The sequence below is a fragment of the Ranitomeya imitator genome, chromosome 1 (genome assembly GCF_032444005.1).
Source record: "Ranitomeya imitator isolate aRanImi1 chromosome 1, aRanImi1.pri, whole genome shotgun sequence".
Lineage (NCBI taxonomy): Eukaryota > Metazoa > Chordata > Amphibia > Anura > Dendrobatidae > Ranitomeya > Ranitomeya imitator.
The window spans coordinates 1,145,662,428-1,145,682,423 of NC_091282.1; the positions used below are offsets into that span (position 1 = coordinate 1,145,662,428).

Sequence of the window (19,996 nt, forward strand, 5' to 3'; positions counted from 1 at the left end):
CTGGCACGACAGGTACATCGGAGGACGACCCATTATCCCTATCGTGCTGGACGGAATGCCCCTCAACGCTTTGCTGGACACAGGTTCCCAGATTTCATCTATACCGTATATCCTTTATAAGAGGTACTGGGCTGATGCAGATATTGATAAAGGGCCCTCTGATGTTGAACTAGATATATGGGCCAGTAATGGTAAGTTGGTACCGAAACTAGGATTCAGGGAGATGACCATAAAGATTGGTAAAGTAGAATTGAAGAAACATGGTATAATTGTTGTTGATGTTGACCGGCGGAACTGTGAACCAACTGTATTGATAGGAATGAATGTGTTAGAGAACTGCTTTTCCGAAGTCATTTCTGTCTTACAGCAGATTGCTGAAACTGCCCAATCCTGCCAGCAGAGAGTTCTCCATAGGGAAATAAAAGTATTGATGTTAAGGCAACAGGTAGAAGTTGCAGGTGGAGAAATCGGCAGTGTGAGGGTAAGTGATCCAACGTCTATTGTAATCCCACCAAAAACAGAAATGCTGGTATGGTGTAGAGCAGCCATTGGTACTAAGGGACGAGATTATCAAGCCTTAATAGAACCAGTGTACACCGACAGCAGGCCCACTATACTCACAGCACGAGGGATAGTCGAGGTACACCGGGGACGAGTGCCAGTACGACTTTTGAACTGTGGAGAGGAAGAGGTCACTTTGCCAAGGTATGCTACAATGGCAAAGCTATATACTGTTGACAACAATGCCATCACAACCATTGAGCCCTTAGAACCAACCTGTCAGGTGGAAGGCAATGGCTCAGACGGAGAATTGGAGGATTGGTGCCAACAGCTACAAGTGGGCATAAATTCAACACCTACCCATCAAAAACAAGGGGTGTATAGGCTAGTGACGGAATATGAACAAGTCTTCAGTAAACACCCATTGGACTTCGGACGGATAGAAGGGGTAGAACACACAATCCCCACCGGTGACCATCCCCCAATAAAAGAAAGATATAGACCCATACCGCCCGCTCACTATCAGTGTGCAAAAGATATGCTGAGGGAGATGAAACAGGCCGGGGTAATAAGAGACAGCTGTAGCCCCTGGGCGGCCCCTCTAGTGATTGTCAAAAAAAAGGACGGAACCATGAGAATGTGCGTAGACTACCGGAAGATTAATAACATCACCCATAAAGACGCCTACCCCTTGCCTAGGATAGAAGAGTCCTTAACTGCTTTGAAATCTGCTAATTATTTTTCCACCTTAGACTTAACAAGCGGGTATTGGCAAGTCCCTGTGGCTGAGAGAGATAAGGAAAAGACGGCATTCACCACACCAATGGGTCTATGTGAATTTAATCGCATGCCGTTCGGACTCTGCAACGCATCCGGTACCTTCCAGCGGCTGATGGAATGCTGCCTCGGACACAAGAACTTCGAGACCGTCCTCCTGTACCTAGATGATGTGATCGTCTACTCAAAGACTTACGAACAACACTTAATAGACCTGGCAGAAGTGTTCGAAGCCTTATCCAGATATGGCATGAAAGTCAAGCCATCCAAATGTCACCTTCTCAAGCCAAAGGTACAGTACCTGGGACACATCGTGAGTTCGGAGGGAGTAGCACCAGATCCCGAGAAAATAAGCGCCATAAGGGATTGGCCAAGACCTACCAGCGCAAAAGAAGTGAGACAATTCCTGGGATTGGTGGGTTACTATCGCAGATTTATAAAAGGATTTACCAAGTTGGCAGCACCCTTGCAAGACACCTTGGTAGGGCAGAGGAAGAAACCTTCAAACCGAAACCCTCCTTTTCAGTGGAACGACGAAAGGGAAGACTCCTTTGAACAACTAAAGAAGGCACTAACCGGAGAAGAGGTTCTGGCATACCCAGATTACCATCAACCTTTCATCCTCTACACCGATGCCAGTAATGTGGGACTAGGAGCGGTGCTGTCACAAAAGCAAGAAGGTCGGGAGAAAGTCATCGCCTTTGCAAGTAGAAAGCTCCGGCCTACTGAAAGAAATCCAGAAAATTATAGCTCCTTCAAATTGGAACTACTGGCAGTAGTTTGGGCTGTGACTGAACGTTTCAAACACTATCTGGCCGCTGCAGAATTTATTGTCTATACTGACAACAATCCGTTGACCCACCTGGACACAGCCAAATTAGGTGCGTTAGAACAGCGATGGATAGCCCGGTTATCTAATTACAACTTCAAGATCAAGTATCGAGCAGGTCGCAAGAATGGAAATGCCGATGCCCTATCCCGGATGCCACACTTGAGAGATGTAGAAGAAGAAACGGGGGAGCTTGAAGAAATTGAACTACCAGCCTTCCATCATCCCAAGGCAAAACATCATCAGTCAAGTACCTATCAGAAACAACAAGAGGTGAATTTTAATCCGTTAGCACACCATAGATGGGCTGACACCCAAGACAGCAATCCGGCTGTGAAGTTGGTGAAGGAACTGTTAACTGAGCAAAGTGCATATCCCGATGAGGATGCCCCAGAAGAGACGCATCAACTCTGGAAAGAGAGAGGCAAAATGTTCCTGTATCAAGGGAAGCTCTGTAGAAGGTACACCAATCCGAAAACACATGAATTGGTTTGGCAGATTATCGTGCCTAAACAAGATGTCAAGATGGTCCTCGAAGCTTACCATAATGGTGCTGGTCACTTTGGTTGGAAAAAGTTAGAAGTACTTCTAAGAGAAAGATTTTATTGGGTCGGGATGAGAAAATCAATCGAACAGTGGTGCAGAAATTGTGGCCCGTGCAACCTCAGAAGAAACGATCAAAAGAACCAAAGAGCACCACTGCAGCCCATAATCACCAAACAACCACTTGAACTTGTAGCCATAGACCACGTGAAGTTGACACCAAGCCGGTCCGGCTATGTCTATGCCTTGACCATCGTGGACCATTATTCACGCTTCTTGGTAGTAGTACCCGTAAAAGATCTGACAGCAAAAACAGCAGCCAAAGCGTTCCAAACATACTTTTGTAGACCCCATGGATATCCGGAACAGGTTCTCACCGACCAAGGTACAGCCTTTGAATCAGAGATCTTCAGAGAATTCTGTAATATGTATGGTTGCAAAAAGATCCGGACGACGGCCTATCATCCACAAACAAACGGCTTATGCGAGAAGATGAACCATATTGTAATAGAACTACTAAAGACTTTACCTGAGACAGAAAGGAATCAATGGCCAGAGAAATTGCCTGACTTGGTGGATCTGTATAATCATGTCCCGGTGAGCTCCACCAATTGCACCTCAGCTTACCTTATGCGTGCAAGACCCGGCCAATTACCAATCGATCTAGAAATGGGAATTCTGAAACCAGACGCAGAAGTCCAAGACTCCAATTGGGATATCATACGGCAAAAGCAGTATCGCCAAGTGCAAGAGAGTGTGGAAAGAAGCCTTCAGCAAACTAGAGAAAGACAAGAGCGAACTTTCAACCAGAATGCTCTAGCGACCCCATTAAGACCGGGTGACCAAGTGCTCAAGAGAAATCGTCGAACCAATAAACTAGACAATCAGTGGGAAACCGTACCCTACACAATTTTACCAACAAGAATGGATAATCCTAAAATGTGTCTCATTAGCAAAAACGGGGGCTTAACATCTGTACTAGTGTCAAGAGACAATCTTAAATTATGTCCAGAAGCATTGAAAGAGCCAGAAGTTGTCCAGCCAGAACCAGAAGTTATTCAACCCATACAGGTTCAACTAGTAAAGGAAAAAGAAGAGGAAATGTATCACACCTGTATAGGAGACTTTCCCAGAACCCTACTAACATACCATGGTGCAGTAGTGGTTCCCATGGTGGCCTTTTACCCAACACCAGAAGTCCCAAGACAGGAAGAGGCTGACCCCGTACTACAGGAGATTCCAGGCCAGGAAGAACAGATTCCTGATCAGAGTGATCCCATTCACGGTGGACTTGCCAACTCCATAGTCGTGGAATTATCTTTAGCAGAGCGGGCAGATACTACATCCGCAGTAGACAGTAGTACACCACATGAAGAGATACCGTTATTACGTAGATCACAGCGTAGTACCCAGGGCCAATTACCGGCCAGGTATGCAGATTACCAACTATAAAGCTCATAATGTGAATTGTATATATGTTATGCCATATATAGTTAAACAGAAAATGTAGTATAGTCATTGTTATCAGTCTGCAACGTTTAAGCCCAGTACCTACATAGACTTGTCTGTATGAACTTATTGCATATTCTTGAACTTTTTATCAGCCCGGAGGCACTAAATCAAAGCTCCGGAAAGACTGCTTTTTGAACTTTGCTTTTTGCTCTTTTTGAACTTTCTTTAGACTTTATATTGGTAACTCCGTTGGAAAAATGGAACTAAATTCTTGGACACAAAGTGCAGTGCCTTTCCTAGTACCTTCAAGGATAGAACTGTATTAATGGACGCTATTTGAAGTGACTTTTTACAGAACTCTATTTTTGTTTCCTTGAGTGGTTTTTGTAACTTTTCATTTTTAAGACTCTGTACATATTAATTGTTATTTCAAAATGTTATCGTCCCACAGTCCCGGAGTACTGTTCTTAACTAAGGGGGAATGTGGCACCCCTATGGGTATTTGCCACAAAAATAGTTACTGACACGAAACACAAATATTAAGATAGCAAAACTGCACTACCACCTCCGGCCAGAAGGGGGAGCTCCAGAGACTCCCCTTAATCCATTCTGGTCTGAGAGAAGAAATGGCAGTTGGGCTAAGGAGCTGATAGTGAGAGGTCATACAGCTGAATTTCTAACAGCCCTATGACGGTTTCCAGGCCCAAATCACCGGCCTGAGGAGAAGAGGGACAGAGAAAAGGGACATTGTGAGAACCGGGTAGCATTAATCACTACCCAGAACAGGCGCAAAGACGGATACCGGATCCGTGGCTGTATTCATTATATATAATACAGCAACCGGAAAAACGTGAGGTGATATCAGCTTCACTAGGGCCGGACGCAGCAACAGATACAGAGTTCAGCGGTACTCCCAGAGGGGGTAAACCGATAAAAGGACTCGGGTTGCCCGTCGAACCAGGACCCGGAGGGGACAGATTGGGCCGGCAGCCAGTTCACATACAGCAGCAGGGCCACACAGAAATTGCGCACAATAAGAGGCGAAGACCCCGGCAGGGTCAAAGTAACTCAGAGTTCCCATACAGACTCCGGTGACAGGACTGGTTGTAAATCCTTTTATGTTAAAGTAAACTGGTTAAACGTTTCAGTGCCTCAGTCTTTCATTTGGACAATAGCCATCTATCCAGGATCGGGATCGTCACCGCTGGGAGAACCTGCTGCTGATCAAGTAAGTGCCTGTCCCCTCACGATACCCCTTACACTGTGCATTGCCTGAGGCCACAGCACCGGGTCAAGCCACCTGTGACATCCCCCTCAAGAGACATACCCTATTGGTCCGGTGCTGGGTATCCCGGTCTCCTGGGCGTCACACATGTATGATCCACTGTCTACAGTGTGAAACAATACCTAGGAAAGCACGCAGCTGTTTGTGATTCCTGGGTTCAAGCATGTTACGTATGGCTTCCGTACGTTGAGGTGTGAGGTGTCTGATGCCCTGTGATATGCAGTGACCTAAAAACACGACTGTTTGTTGACAAGCCTGGAGTTTCTGTCTATTTACTTTACAGCCTTCTTGCGCTAGGAAAATTAAGAAATTAACAGTTGAGGTAACTGCCGTCTGCTCATCAGGGCAACAAATAAGTAAGTCATCTACATACTGTAGAATGACTACTCCTGGTTCTGGGATGAAATTTTTTAGCACGATCTGCATTGCTTCAGAGTACAAAGTTGGTGAGTGTACCATACCTTGTGGCAATCTTGTCCATGCTAATTGTTTACCCTTGAATGTAAAGGCAAACAAATGCCAACAGTTCTTATGTAGTGGCACAGAAAAAAATGCGTTTGATAAGTCAATTACCGTAAAATATGCAGCAGTGCTGGGAATTTGAGACAGTAAAGTATGAGGATTCGGTACCACAGGGGTGACCGGTGCCAAAACCTTACTGATTTCCCGTAAGTCGTGCACCATGCGATATTTCACCATAGTTTCTTTGGAGGACACTTTCTTTTTAACAGGATATAAGGGTGTATTGGCGGGTGACCTGATTTCTACCAAAACACCTTGTAACACATAATCCTGAATTTGTTGAGAAATCGCCTGTTCTTGCTGGGCGCTGATGGGGTATTGCCTAAGCTGAGGTAATATAGTTCCGGGGCAGTTTCTAACAGTATAGGAGCTACTGATAAAAATCCTACATCAGTGTCTCCTTTTGCCCTTAGGCTGTCAGGAACCCGAGACAAGTCAATTTTTGCTTGTTGAGTGTAAATTTCGGGAAAATCCTCCATTGCCTGTATTCTAACATATGGTTCCAGAGTTTCTGCATCTTCAGGGATGGTCAGCATAACTGTGCCATCTTCTCTAAAATGGATGTTTGCATGCATTTTACTTAAGACATCAGTACCCAACAAGCAGGTAGGTGCACCTTTAGCAAATAAAAATTTGGATACAAAAGTTTTAGGGCCAAAGCTCACATTTAAAGGTTTTGTAAAGGGCAACGCCTGAATTTTACCATCATACCCTTCTGCATATGTAACCTTTGAGGATATATTGTCAGGATATGGTAAAAAGTCCTGATTTAAAATGGAGGATGTTGCTCCCGTATCTATCAGAAAAGGTACATTTTTACCCTCAACTTCAACTTGTATTATTGGTCTTCTAGAAGGAAGAGAGACCTGCATAACTTTCAGTCATTCTGAGCTGTCTGTTTGATCAGGCACTGGGTTATTTATCCTATTTTTGGGTACAAAGGTTCCTGAATCTATATCTGCTTTTCTCTTCCTACATTCCCTTTGGAAATGTCCTGGCTTCTTACAGTAATGACAAGTAAACTTTTGATTAGCAGAGCCAGTATTAGCCTGTGCAATTCTTACTGGCTTAGAATTTTCTCTTAAGTCCATTTCTATCCCTACAGCTTTCTGTCTAGCCAGGTGTGGGTCTTCCAAGGTTCTCCAATCAGGGGTTGCGGCCTTAAGCTTTTCCTTCACTTTTGGAGACAATCCATCTATAAAGGTTTTTGTAACTAACCTCATCATTCCTGGAGCGGTTAGATCCATGCCTTCATCTCTGAAATTATTTTCTACACTTAGATAATATTCGTCTACTGATTGTCCAGATTTCTGAGCCACCACTCCCGTTGTTCCTCTCTGCCTCTGTCTCTCCCTCATGAAAACCATTAAGTGATCTACAAATTGTGTACCTGATTCTATAGTTTGTAAGGCACCATCTCCTGCTTGGGGCCTATGTACCTGTAGATTTGCTAATAGCTCCTGGAAGAGTCCAGGAGTCATTTTCATTCTACATAATTCTTCTCCATCTGCCCAAACTCCAGCGTGAGTCTGCATAATTTGCTGTATATATTGTGCAAATCTAACTGGACACTGGGTGGGATCTGGTGCGTTATGCAAGAGAGACATGCCTTCAGCGGGGGACCAAGGGAAATATTGTCGAGTTTGGTGATATCTAGTTCCCATTACTCCGTCAGCACCAGGTTCCCTAAAGGGTCTTGGTACTACCCTAACAGGGGCAAGTACAGCGCCATGTCTAGGTGTACCACAGGCTAGGCAATCATTTCTCCAGTCTGGATTTTGTTGTCCATAGTGCGGACATACCCATCCTCCTGGTCCGGCTAAACTTTGAGGTGGTGTTTGGAGAAAAGATGGGGCATGTGGGTTAAGGTATGGGGGTGGGGTATTTTTAGATTCCACATTTTGTTTTTCTCCACAGCCTGTGGGTCTAATACACCACTTTTTACTCTGTTGATTATATGTCCATCCCTCATTTTCTGCTACCCTAGAGACATCAATCAATGCTTGGATCTGATCTATCCATTTCTTGTCTCTGATTATGCCTTTTTTCCTTTCCTGAATTCCTTCCCATAGTTTTCTACTAAAAGCTTCTGCCCTAGTAACTCCAAACTTACTAAAAATCTTTTTCAGCCCCTTAGTGGCATCTTCACCACTTCTCTCCTTTATGATAGTATAGATATCTAATTCTTCTGGTTCCGACTTTGTTTGCTTATTCCCCATTTTCTTATCCTGAGCTTTCTTGCCCTAGGTGGCGTTTGGGTATGAGAATACCTCGTTACCTTCTTCCTAAGGAGCTAGGATGTCTTTTTCTTGCCCTAGGTGGCGTTTGGGTATGAGAATACCTCGTTACCTTCTTCCTAAGGAGCTAGGATGTTTAAACTGTGTTGATGTAAGAAAATCCTGATTCCTACACCTATAGCAAACAACACAAATGCAACCAGACAGAAAAAGAAAAAGAACATACAACGTATCTTGTCCCAGGCTAATTTATCTGTCCTGGGCTTATACTATCACATACAACGTATTCTTGTCCCAGGCTAATTTATCTGTCCTGGGCTCATACTATCATACACTTATCCGTCACCAGGTTTTTGTCAAAGACAGGATCAGAGATTGAACATAGGCGCGGAGGTCTCCCCGAAAGGACGCAACCACGTTGCCCAGTGGGACAGTCACTTCTTCTGTTTCAACCCCCTGGGCGGCTTATAGGGCTATTCCCAACTTCCACACACCTTCTATTCACATTCACTCTCATTCAATGCCGTACTCCGTGAGGTGATCAATTCCTAAATAGTTCAAGAACCCGAGCTATAGGTATCCTCCTCTACTAGAACTACCCGCTAAAGAACACGACACAGAAAATCTTACGGACAGTGCAGGGCAGATATAAGAGATCTAACAGTGTCTCTTACCTGGCCAGGTTTTTGTTCATCTGCCGTCCATTATCCCAGATTCTCTTTTCGTTCGTATTCTGCCGGTGTTCTTGCAGGAATACACAGACCTCGGGTCCCTGTTCAGGCGCCAGGAAATGTCGGGATCACACTCAGTCGGAGCAGCCTTTGGAAGTGGGGAATCACCAGAAATAAATACACAAGACACGTCTTGTATAGTGTATCACTGGGAAGTCTCTGAAGCACGCCTGCCTTCAAGGTGCTACCCCTTCTTTATATAGTTGTTTCAGTAGGTTTAGTGGTTATACAAGTTTTGCATGTTTAAACAAAGAGACAAAACAGGAAAGAAAGAAAAGAAAAGAAAACAGTTTCGTGGGCGGCAGTTTCACAACAAACAGTACAAAGGCAATTCCACAGACAAGAAAAACAGGATTTCATACTATAGCTAAAATGTCCTTGAATGGACAGGTCAATATTTATCACAAATTCTTTTTTTTTATTTTTGTTCATTGAGGTAATCATTTTTGTTCTGCTCTTCACAAGTTTGACGTCCTCCATCGCACCAGACTTTTACAGGATAAGCACAGAGAGCTTTATCAAGCCTTACAACATGATTGCATAACCAGGTTCTTCTCCATAATGAAAAGATACTCATCTATAGATTGCTGTTTTTCTTTCTTCTCCTCAATGCAGAGCTGTATACTGATTGGTTTGGTGAAAAGCTTTTGGCCTTTTTCTCACTGAACATTGCCTGACTTATTAGTATCTTTTATGGCAACTGGTGGTGTCAGTGATAAAAGTGTTCCCAAGACCTGTATGCAAATGGGTGTCTGTTCCTTTAGGAGGCAATAGAGAGACAACACTTTCTTTGACAGCTAATTTGCATACCTGATATTTTTAATATTCATAGTAAGTGAACAAAAAAAATCATTGTTGGATTTATTAATTTCTTCAGCCTAATTTCCACATGAGGTTCACCCTATGATGCATGTATTTGCTGTTTTGATTAATAAAGCTACATTTTTATTCTAGGCTCATGCTGTGGTCTGGCATACCTATGACAATCATTTCCGACAATCTCAAAAGGGATACTTGTCCATGACATTGGGCTCCCACTGGATAGAACCAGAGAAAAAACATATTGACTCATCAACAATTAACATGTGTCAAGAATCCATGGATACTGTACTTGGGCGCTTTGCAAAACCTATTCATATTGATGGGGATTACCCGGAAAGTCTGAAAACAAAATATGAATCCATCCTTCCCGTATTTTCTGAGTCAGAAAAAGCTTCTATTAAAGGAACAGCAGACTTCTTTGCATTCTCCTTTGGACCCAATAACTTCAAGAGATCCAATGATTCCAATAAGTTGATCCGTGCCCTAATTCATTTAAGAGGGGTGTTAAACTGGATCAAGATGGAATATAACAATCCCAAAATCCTGATAATGGAAAATGGATGGTTCTCAAACAGCAACATCCAAACTGAAGACACGACGACGGTCTACATCATGAAGAAGTTCATCAATGATATTCTACAGGGTGAGTAGATATCCATTGACCTCAGGAACATCTATTGTATTAAAAGATAACCTGCCAGAACTTTTCCAACCATGCCATACTATAGGGGAGTACAAATCTTCTGGTCAAGTTTTTATTTTGTAGCCTTCTGGTATATTATGGATTAGAGCCACCTTGTAGTGTAATTCCTGTGGCCTAGGTAAATTACATTTGTCCAACCATTCTTGTCAGGTGCCTTAGTTTGGCCAAATTACTTGATCTTCGAAAATATCATTGAGAATAAATGTAGTAGAGGTGTCCATGCTCAACCCCTTATCTATTCAGTCAGAGCTCTTCAGAGCCTTGTTTTCTGGTTCATCGGGGCACCCCCAACTATCAGGGAGTTATCCCCCATCCAGCATATAAGGGGACAGTATCAAATCTGAATGCCAACCCTTTAATGCTCTGCTCACACTAGTGCCAAGGCTTCTGTTTTGACAGCTATGATAGTTCTGTTTCCTAAAGGGTTCCAATAAATTCTAGAAGATTTATAATGAGGTTTATCACCTTTCCTTTGGTGAGTTTCATCTTTGATGTCAAGAATAATGCAGAAGATGTAGACTTCATATTTTAGAGGGAACATATTGCATCTAGATACTCTATTTACGTGCTATATAAAAGTAATCTGCAGGTAAATACTGTTTAACTGCTTACTGAAAGAGGTTCGCAGGGAGAAAATTAAGTTGTATTATTCCAGTAGACTCTTGCTTTTGGCACTTTAATTAACAGCGATCTCTATTTTGTGTATGTGAAGAGTAAGCTGTCAGTCAAAGTGCAGAGCAGTCATTACGGCCTCGCTCACAGTATACAGAGTCATGACTGTTACAGCTTCCTGCACCGCCCCAATGACTGGAAGCCAGCGGATACTTGGAGATTAAAAAGTCATTTTTTCCCTGTAGCTGCTACTCCAGTGAGACATTTAAGCAGTGTTTAAATGCTGTTTACCTACAGATTACCCCTATAACTGCAGGTAAATAGCATTTCGGATCTTGACAAGTTCCCTTTAAGTCATCAAAAGTACAGGAACCTATTAGCATAGTGTGGAAGGAAGAGAGCCTGAACAATAATAATGATGACAATAGTGATAACTTTTTCTGTTTCACACATTTAGCAAATAATCACATGGGTGGCCGATTGTACAAAGCAAGCCTGCAGGAAAGTCATACGTAGGAGAATTTGTGTCATTTTGAAATTATATACAGGGCTCTGACAATGTAAACACAATGTGAAAAATCTTGCTTTTTACCTCTTAATTAACATTTTTGTTTGTTTTTGTGGACTGTTTACAGCTATTACTTATGACAACATACAGGTCTTTGGCTACACCGCCTGGTCCTTGATGGACAGTTTTGAATGGCAAGAAGGCTACAAGATTAGACGTGGATTATTCTATGTAGATTTCACCAACAAGAGCAATGCAATAACTCCAAAATCTTCTGCATTATACTTCAAACAAATCATACAAAAGAAAGGTTTTCCAGATGGCGCCCCAGAATCAGAAATTCGTGGACAGTTTCCCTGTGACTTCTCCTGGGGAATAACAGATTCTGTACTAAAGGTAAATATAATCAGAAATGATACTATGGCAGTGGAGATGTGTACAGAGTCTTAAGCCACCCACACCCATTAGACTAATGTGAGTTGTACCTGCCGATACCGACAGCTTCGGCCAACAGTCTAATGTGTAAGAGGGAGAGGTCCGACTGATGGTCAAGGGAGATGTCGTTTGCCATGTCCGATTTCAGACTACTGTTTTTCCAGACAAATGCCACCGACCGGCGTGTCAATCGGCGGCTTACTCATAAAGAGCACAGGAGCGCTCGACTGAACGAGCACTCCTGTGTATGGGAGAGTCGGCTAAGATGGCTGTTCTTGGGTCGACAGCCACCTAATGTTTATATGGTGCTTTAACTGTATAAACCTTGTATTTTTTCAGGCTGGTCCCCATAGAAGTTCATAATTTCTTCTGCATATTGCAATACCATAGTTTTGCATTATATAGTACAAAAGATGACAGGCTCAATTCCCCCTACGGGATTCGGGGCTAAATAAAAAAACAAAAATAATTTAAGAAATGTTTTTAAAAAAAAAGTCTGAAAAAAAAGTTTAAATCACCCCCCCCCCCCCCGTTCCCTATTTAAAGCACAGTAAATAAATAAAAATATTTGGTATCACTTTGTCCATAAAACAATGATCTATGAAAATATAACATTAATTAACCCATATTGTAAATGCCTTTAAAGAGAAAAAAAGTGAGGATTACATTGTATGTACCCCAACATGGTATCGATAAAAACATCAGCTTGCTTGCTAGAGGACATCAATGAAAAGTAAAAAAAAAAAAAGTTAATGATCTCTGAAAATAGTGACACAAACCAAAAACAGTTTTTGGTTTTACAAAATTCTGAATTCATGTTAACTACTAAAGTATAAAAAATATAATTTGATATTGCATTAATCAAACTAGCTTGAAAAAAATCATGTTGCCTGGTCAATTATACCTAAATGCCATATAAAATTACACCCCAAAAAACCAATGTTGGAATTGCTATTTTTCACCGTGTCACCTTACTTGGCATTTTTTCCCATCTCAGTACATTATATAATTAATTGAATATTGTCATTCAAAACTATAACTCATTTGCAAAAAAAAACAAGGCTTCATACGGCTACGTCGAAAGAACAAAAATTAGTCATTGCTGTAACTATCTTCTCTTAAAATGTTACTTTCTTGTTTCTTCACAGGCAGAGCTGGCCCCATCATCTCCTCAGTTTGTGGATCGTAAATTGTACGTGTGGAACGTTACAGGAGATGGCATCCTACATGCAATAAAAGGAGTGGAGCTGAAGACCCGGGCGGCCCAATGTACTGATTTCATTACCATCAAAAAACAACTAGCCCTACTGAAAAATATAAAAGTCACATATTATAGATTCGCTCTTAATTGGTCTATGATTATGCCAAAAGGTGACTTGTCCTCAGTTAACCGAGAAGTTCTGAGATATTATCGGTGCATAATAACTGAGGCCTCCAAACTTGGTATAAAGATAATGCTAACGCTTTACTACCCAACACACGGATCTATAAGTCTTCCCGCACCATTGTTAGGAAATGGAGGCTGGTTAAACCGAACCATTACTCAAGCTTTCAGTGATTATGCTAAGCTTTGCTTTCATGAATTTGGTGATCTGGTGAAACAGTGGGTCACGATTAATGAGCCAAACCGTCTAAGCCAATATTACCACACCAGCAGTAACAACACCTACCAAGCCGTGCACAATGCACTCATCGCCCATTCCATAGCATGGCATTTGTATGACAAGGTTTATAGACCTCACCAACATGGTCAGATATCCTTGTCCTTACATACAGACTGGGCTGAACCCGCAAATCCCTTCCTGCGTTCCCACACAGAGGCAGCAGAAAGGTTCCTGCAGTTTGACATTGCTTGGATTGCTGAGCCAATCTTTGGTTCAGGTGATTATCCTATGCTCATGAGGCAATACATAATCACCAAAATCCAAAAGCGAATGTCAAAATCTTCTTTGCCCTATTTCACAGAAGAAGAGAAAAAAATGGTGAAAGGAACAGCAGATTTTTTGTCCTTGAATCATTTCACCACCAGATTGGTGATTCATGAGCCAAAGAATGATAGCAGATTTGAATCGGATCGAGACATTCACTTTCTGTCAGATGCAACACGTCTCACATCGTTCAATGGACTTGCTGTCGTACCGTATGGGATTAGACGTCTTCTGAATTGGATGAGGAAGAACTATGGAGACATTCCTATCTATGTGACAGCAAATGGAGTGGATGACAAAGCATTAGAAGGCGATGAACTTAGAATATATTACCTACAGAAGTACAGCCAGCAGTTATTACAAGGTGGGTGGCTAGCCACATAAGTAGACTACTTAAAGTGCTACAGAATATAAGTCCATGTGTGAGCCATCTTCTGTATAAAATTCACATATTTTATTAACCATTCTTCTTTTATCATATAAAAATGGAGGCAAATAGAATACTATGATGTGCGGTCATTTTATTTGGTGCCTCTCTAAAGGGGCATTTATACTGCAAGATAATCATGAAAATGCTTATTTCATGACTAGATGGTGGCCCGATTCTAACGCATCGGGTATTCTAGAATATGTATTTATGTATATATATAGCAGCCACATAGTATATAGCACAGGCCACGTAGTATATAGGAGCCATGTAGTATATAGCAAATACTACGTGGCCTGTGCTATATACTATGTGGCTGCTATATACATACATATTGTAGAATACTCGATGCGTTAATACAGGCCACGCAATATATAACAGTGGCCACGCAGTATATAACACAGCCACGTACTATATAACACAGCCCACGCAGTATATAGCAGCCACGCAGTATATAACACATGCCACGCAGTATATAGCAGCCACGTAGCATATAACACATGCGACGTAGTATATAACACAGGCCACACAGTATATAAGACAGGCCACGTAATATATATCACAGCCCACGCATTATATAGCAGCCACGTAGTATATAACACTGCCCACGCAGTATATAGCAGTTACGTAGTATATAACACTGCCCACGCAGTATATAACACTGCCCACGCAGTATATAGCAGTTACGTAGTATATAACACTGCCCACGCAGTATATAACACTGCCCACGCAGTATATAACAGTGGCCACGTAATATATAGCACAGCCCACGCAGTATATAACACTGCCTATGTAGTATATAGCAGCCACGCGGTATCTAACACAGCCCACGTAGTATACAGCAGTGTGGGCACCATATCCCTGTTAAAAAAATAATTAAAATAAAAAATAGTTATATACTCACCCGGCGGGATCCACCGAAGCTCCGGCGATACGCGCACGGCTGTCGCCATCTTCCGTTCCCAGGATGCATTGTGAAATTACCCAGATGACTTAGCGGTCTCGCGAGACTGCTAAGTCTTTTGGGTAATTTCGCAATGCATCGCCGGGAACAGAAGATGGCGCAGGCACGAGCGGCTTGGCGGACTATGGAGGGTGAGAATAGCAGGTTTTTTGTTTTTTTATTATTTTTAACATTAAATTTTTTTACCGCATAGGCAGCATCAATAGTAAAAAGTTGGGGACACACAGGGTTAGTAGCAGCGGTTACGGAGTGCGTTACCCGAGGCATAACGCGGTCCGTTACCGCCGGCATTAACCCTGTGTGAGCGGTGACCGGAGGGGAGTATGCGGGCGCCGGGCACTGACTGTGGGGAGTAAGGAGAGGCCATTTTCTTCTGGACTGTGCCCGTCACTGATTGGTCGTGGCTGTTTTGCCGCAACCGATCAGCGACTTGGATTTCCATGACAGACAAAGGCCGCGACCAATGAATATCCATGACAGAAAGACAGACAGAAGGACAGACAGAAAGACGGACGTGACCCTTAGACAATTATATAGTAGATTATTATGCCATGTAAACAAGCTGTCGGTCACTCGATAAATGAGCAAAATGCTCATTCATTTGGTGAAATGATGTTTGGTGCACACAAAAGATCATTGTCCTCAGCGGTGCATTGCCCTGTGTAAACAGGACTCGCAGATCTATGGCAACCTATGCACACTGATCGCTCAGTGTGTATCGTTTGCTTGGTCTGCCTGTGTCAACAGACCATTAAATGACCGCCAATCTGGAAAAGTATATTTTAAAGTTGCAGATCTCTCCAAAAGTAATAGCCCATGTCAGGTTGTCTTAAATCTGACTTGGCGAAATAGCTTCCAGGGAGGCACATAACGACCCTCGTATATGATTCCTCTTACTGCCTCACAGTGCATGTAATGTAGTGTGAGTGTATTAATTTACGGGTGTGTCCAGCGCCGTTCTGTTCACCTTCTCAGTGACGTCACCGCAATTATAACTAACAGCCTCACTCTATGTGTGAGCTGGAAGTCTATTTTACAATGAAAGCCTATGGAGCCTTATTCTGATGCGCCATAGGTTTACATTATAAAAATTATTGTAGTTGTAGTTTTGCAAACACTGGACAACCACAGATTGGGGAACACTACTCTACAGGATAGAAGACTGAGTGCATCTAAGAATCACTTTAGAAAGGAAAAGCATTCCAAAGTTATTGCTACAAAAGCAACTCCCTTTTAAAAATGGCGCAACGTAATGAAGTCCAAAATGAGCCTCATCATTAAGGGGCAAGGTCAATAAGATTTTTAAAAAAAAAGTAAAAAATATTCTCAAATGTAAAACTAAAAGCAATAGAAAACTATGAAAACGTTCTTATTGCTCGTATATAAACATGGTTATAAACATGGTAGCACTCATCTTATTCTGTCTTGCAATTTTTTTTCTAGCCTACCTAGAAGATAACATCAACTTGAAAGGATACTATGCATTCAAGCTGACTGATAAAACTAAACCGCAGTATGGATTCTACAACTCCGCAATTCACGACATGAAAGCCAAGGCATCAGTGAACATGTACCGAGCACTGATTACCGCCAATGGTTTCCCACTGGACCAAGTTTTGAATTCTTGCAAACTGCAGAGTGAAGAAAACTCATGTTCATTCTGTACATTTCTACAGCAGAGGAAGCCTCTGATCTTTTTCAGCTTCTGCCTGTTCTCCACATCCACTCTTTTATTAACTGTTACAATAATCCGAAAGTACAAACGAAAAAGGAGAAAACTTCATTCGGTTAAACACCAGCATAACGCTTGTTTCCTCATTAAAAAGAAAGATAGTTTCAGCCAATACTAATTTTGGATAGGACCAAATATTGACTATTTTAGCCTAAATTCACTCCATTCGTTAACGACGTACAGTAGAAACTTTCACGTGATCCTGCACATTCACAGGAGCAACATCTCTTCGTCATATTTATATATCCCTTTACTTGTTTTGTCGAAGCAGGACCCCGATGTTCTAATACGGATCCTACACAGAAATTAATTTATGAACTGAAATTTTATTGTACATTTTCTTTATTTAAAAAAAGAAAAAAAACTACCTTTCCAAAATGCGTTTTTTATTTTTTGTTTGATTTGTAACTTGATGTCTAACAGATTGGTAGCACTTTTTATGAAACTGCTGTTATGTAGTGTGAATGCTGCTGGTCTCATCGCTTGAGATGAGGGGAGACCCCTTTTTTACCCTTAACCTTACTTATAGCATTAATGACAAGGGTGGTTTATGATTTATATACATTCTTTAATCATTTTTAGGCCACTGACAAGCTTTGGTTTAACATGGATAAATCGATATGAGTGGTTGCTAGACTTTGGTTTTGCTTATCTTGTGGTATACAAAAGGTTCAGACAGGTCACAAAAGCTGAGAAGCCCTAAAAAAAAAGAAATTACTTTACAATTTCTGTTGTTCCTAGTCACGTGGATTAATTAAATAGCACAATACCACAATAGTAACAGTATAAAAATGTGGCCATTAGATGGTTGGGGTTGAGGGCATTCGAGTCTTTTAGTCTGTGGGCTTCAGAAGACTAGATAAAGCCTAGTTTCCAGCTCAGGTAAACTGGACTAACGACAATGATATATTAATGCAGTATTGGATGAGCCTTCTCGCTTTATAACAGGTTCTGAAGTTATGATAAAGTTAGATGATGAAGGCTCTGGTCACATCTAGTTTGGGGAATTCGTTGGCTATAAGTTGGAACTATTCTTCCACTTAAACCTCTGACATATGTCACTGTATGGCCAACCATTCGCATAGTCTGCCTACAATGATATGATTAAATAGAACCATTGTGCTTGTCTATACAGTTAAAAAAAAAAAGATATAGTCAAAAATAAAATTCATGTAGCCTCCATCAGGTTAGTGAGGGTCTTCAACTATCTTCAACATATGCACTATTAGCTAATGAGGGCCTTCAACTGTATTCGACATATGCACTATTAGCTTTTCTGGTAAATACTCCAAATGTGTTACCTAACAAGTGATGATACACTTATGTTAAAATTAGGTTAAAAGGATTATTCAAGGCATATAATATTAATGGATAAATCTAGTTATATGTCCTTCTAGCTAGGATAAGTCATCAATATCAGATTGGTTGGGGTCCGATCTGATACTGATGATCTATCCCAATGATAAGTTATCAATATTAAATTCCCGGACAAGCCCTTTTCAGTAGGAGTAACATTACCCATACATTTTGACTATATCAATTGTATAAAACACTACTAATTGTGTACAAATTCCTAACCGATATCATACAGATTCCAAAGAACACTGTCCGCAGCTTACAATGAGTCCACAATATTCTTCATTGATGACTCTGATTTTGTAAAAATCTTTGAGGAAATAAAGATTGTGCCAGGCATATTGGAAGAATTTTTCTTGGCTTCACCGTTTGTGTCAATTAAAAAAAAAAAAATTACAAAAAGGACTAACATTGTCGCTAAGACTTTACTGGAAATGTCCTTTCATTAAGATGATATTGGCTGGGATTAGTTCTGAATTCTGGATGTTTATGTTATATTTGTGTGGTTTGGAGCGTGGGTATCAAATGAGGATACCTGCAAAGAGAAAGAGGTTGTTGAATACCCACTGAAGGTGTTTCTTTTATGATAAATTTTACCTATTCGTTATATGTACATTTGTCAATAACATACAGGTCTCTAAATACATCTGCAGTAAGTACATATCTGGAGGCTCCTAGACCCCATGCGAAAATTTGTAACCTGTCTCCGAGTAGCATAATTCATATGTACATAAGGGTTTCTGGGTTGCCTCAAGCACCAAGGTCCAAAACTGCACCACAAAATAATGTGTGGGTGTGTATTGCTATTGATAAGTGACTTTTATTGAAATTGTAATTCCTACCATTACTTTAGGGTTCAATTAAAATGTTTGCCAAAAAGAGAGACAATAGGAGAATATTATAGCCTCAGCCAAGCTTGGACTGGCACACACCAGAACATGTAAAAACTCTCAGTGGACCCCCGTGCAGGAGCAAGTTACTTACTCCTTAATATGAGCAGTAGTTGGCCTAATACATTTCATTCACTATATAAAGACAAAAACAGCATCTCATCATTCATTATTATTGTCTAGAAGCATAGGTAAACTTGTAAAATACAAAAATGTAATATTGGCATGTAGCTGAACAATGGTCCCCCAGAGTCAATGTTAGTGGTGGCCCTTGCCAACCCAGTCTGTCTAGTCTGACATTGGCTTTAGCCATCAGCAATACAACAATATTTAGCCAAAAAATTATTTTAACAAGAATGACACATCTCTAATTATTGGGTTATTTGGTTTGTGTGGAAAAAGTCATTGTGACGTATATTTTTCATATCTAGTGGGATACTCTGTCAAGAACAGCGCTGTTTTTCAACATCGTGAAAAAAAAGATGTGAAGATATAAATTTCTATGTACACATATCTCTTACTTACTAAAAGTAGTAGAAGGCAAAAGTGAAGGAATTAACCATGGTAACCAATCAGGACCCGCCTCATTATTTAAAGGCCTTTTGAGAAACTGGGGCTATGTTCTCACTGAGGTTTTCTGATGAGTTTTTGAAGCACGTCTGCTCCAAAATCCTTCTTAAAACACTTGGCAAAATCATCCTATTCATTTCAGTAGGAAATCCATGTTGCATTCTATATGAAG

At 41.3% G+C, this 19,996-nt stretch overlaps 1 protein-coding gene across 1 annotated transcript in view; it reads left to right on the forward strand.

The window, feature by feature from the left end:
- The window catches only part of KLB (klotho beta), a 62,075-nt gene extending 43,331 nt beyond the window's left edge, over window positions 1–18,744 (forward strand). The window contains exons 2-5 of the mRNA XM_069744599.1: window positions 9,832–10,342; window positions 11,650–11,918; window positions 13,106–14,249; window positions 16,720–18,744. Coding sequence (XP_069600700.1) covers window positions 9,832–10,342; window positions 11,650–11,918; window positions 13,106–14,249; window positions 16,720–17,126 — 2,331 coding nt within the window. The 3' untranslated portion in view covers window positions 17,127–18,744. The remainder of the gene's footprint in view (window positions 1–9,831; window positions 10,343–11,649; window positions 11,919–13,105; window positions 14,250–16,719) is intronic.
- The last annotated feature ends 1,252 nt before the right edge of the window (window positions 18,745–19,996 follow it).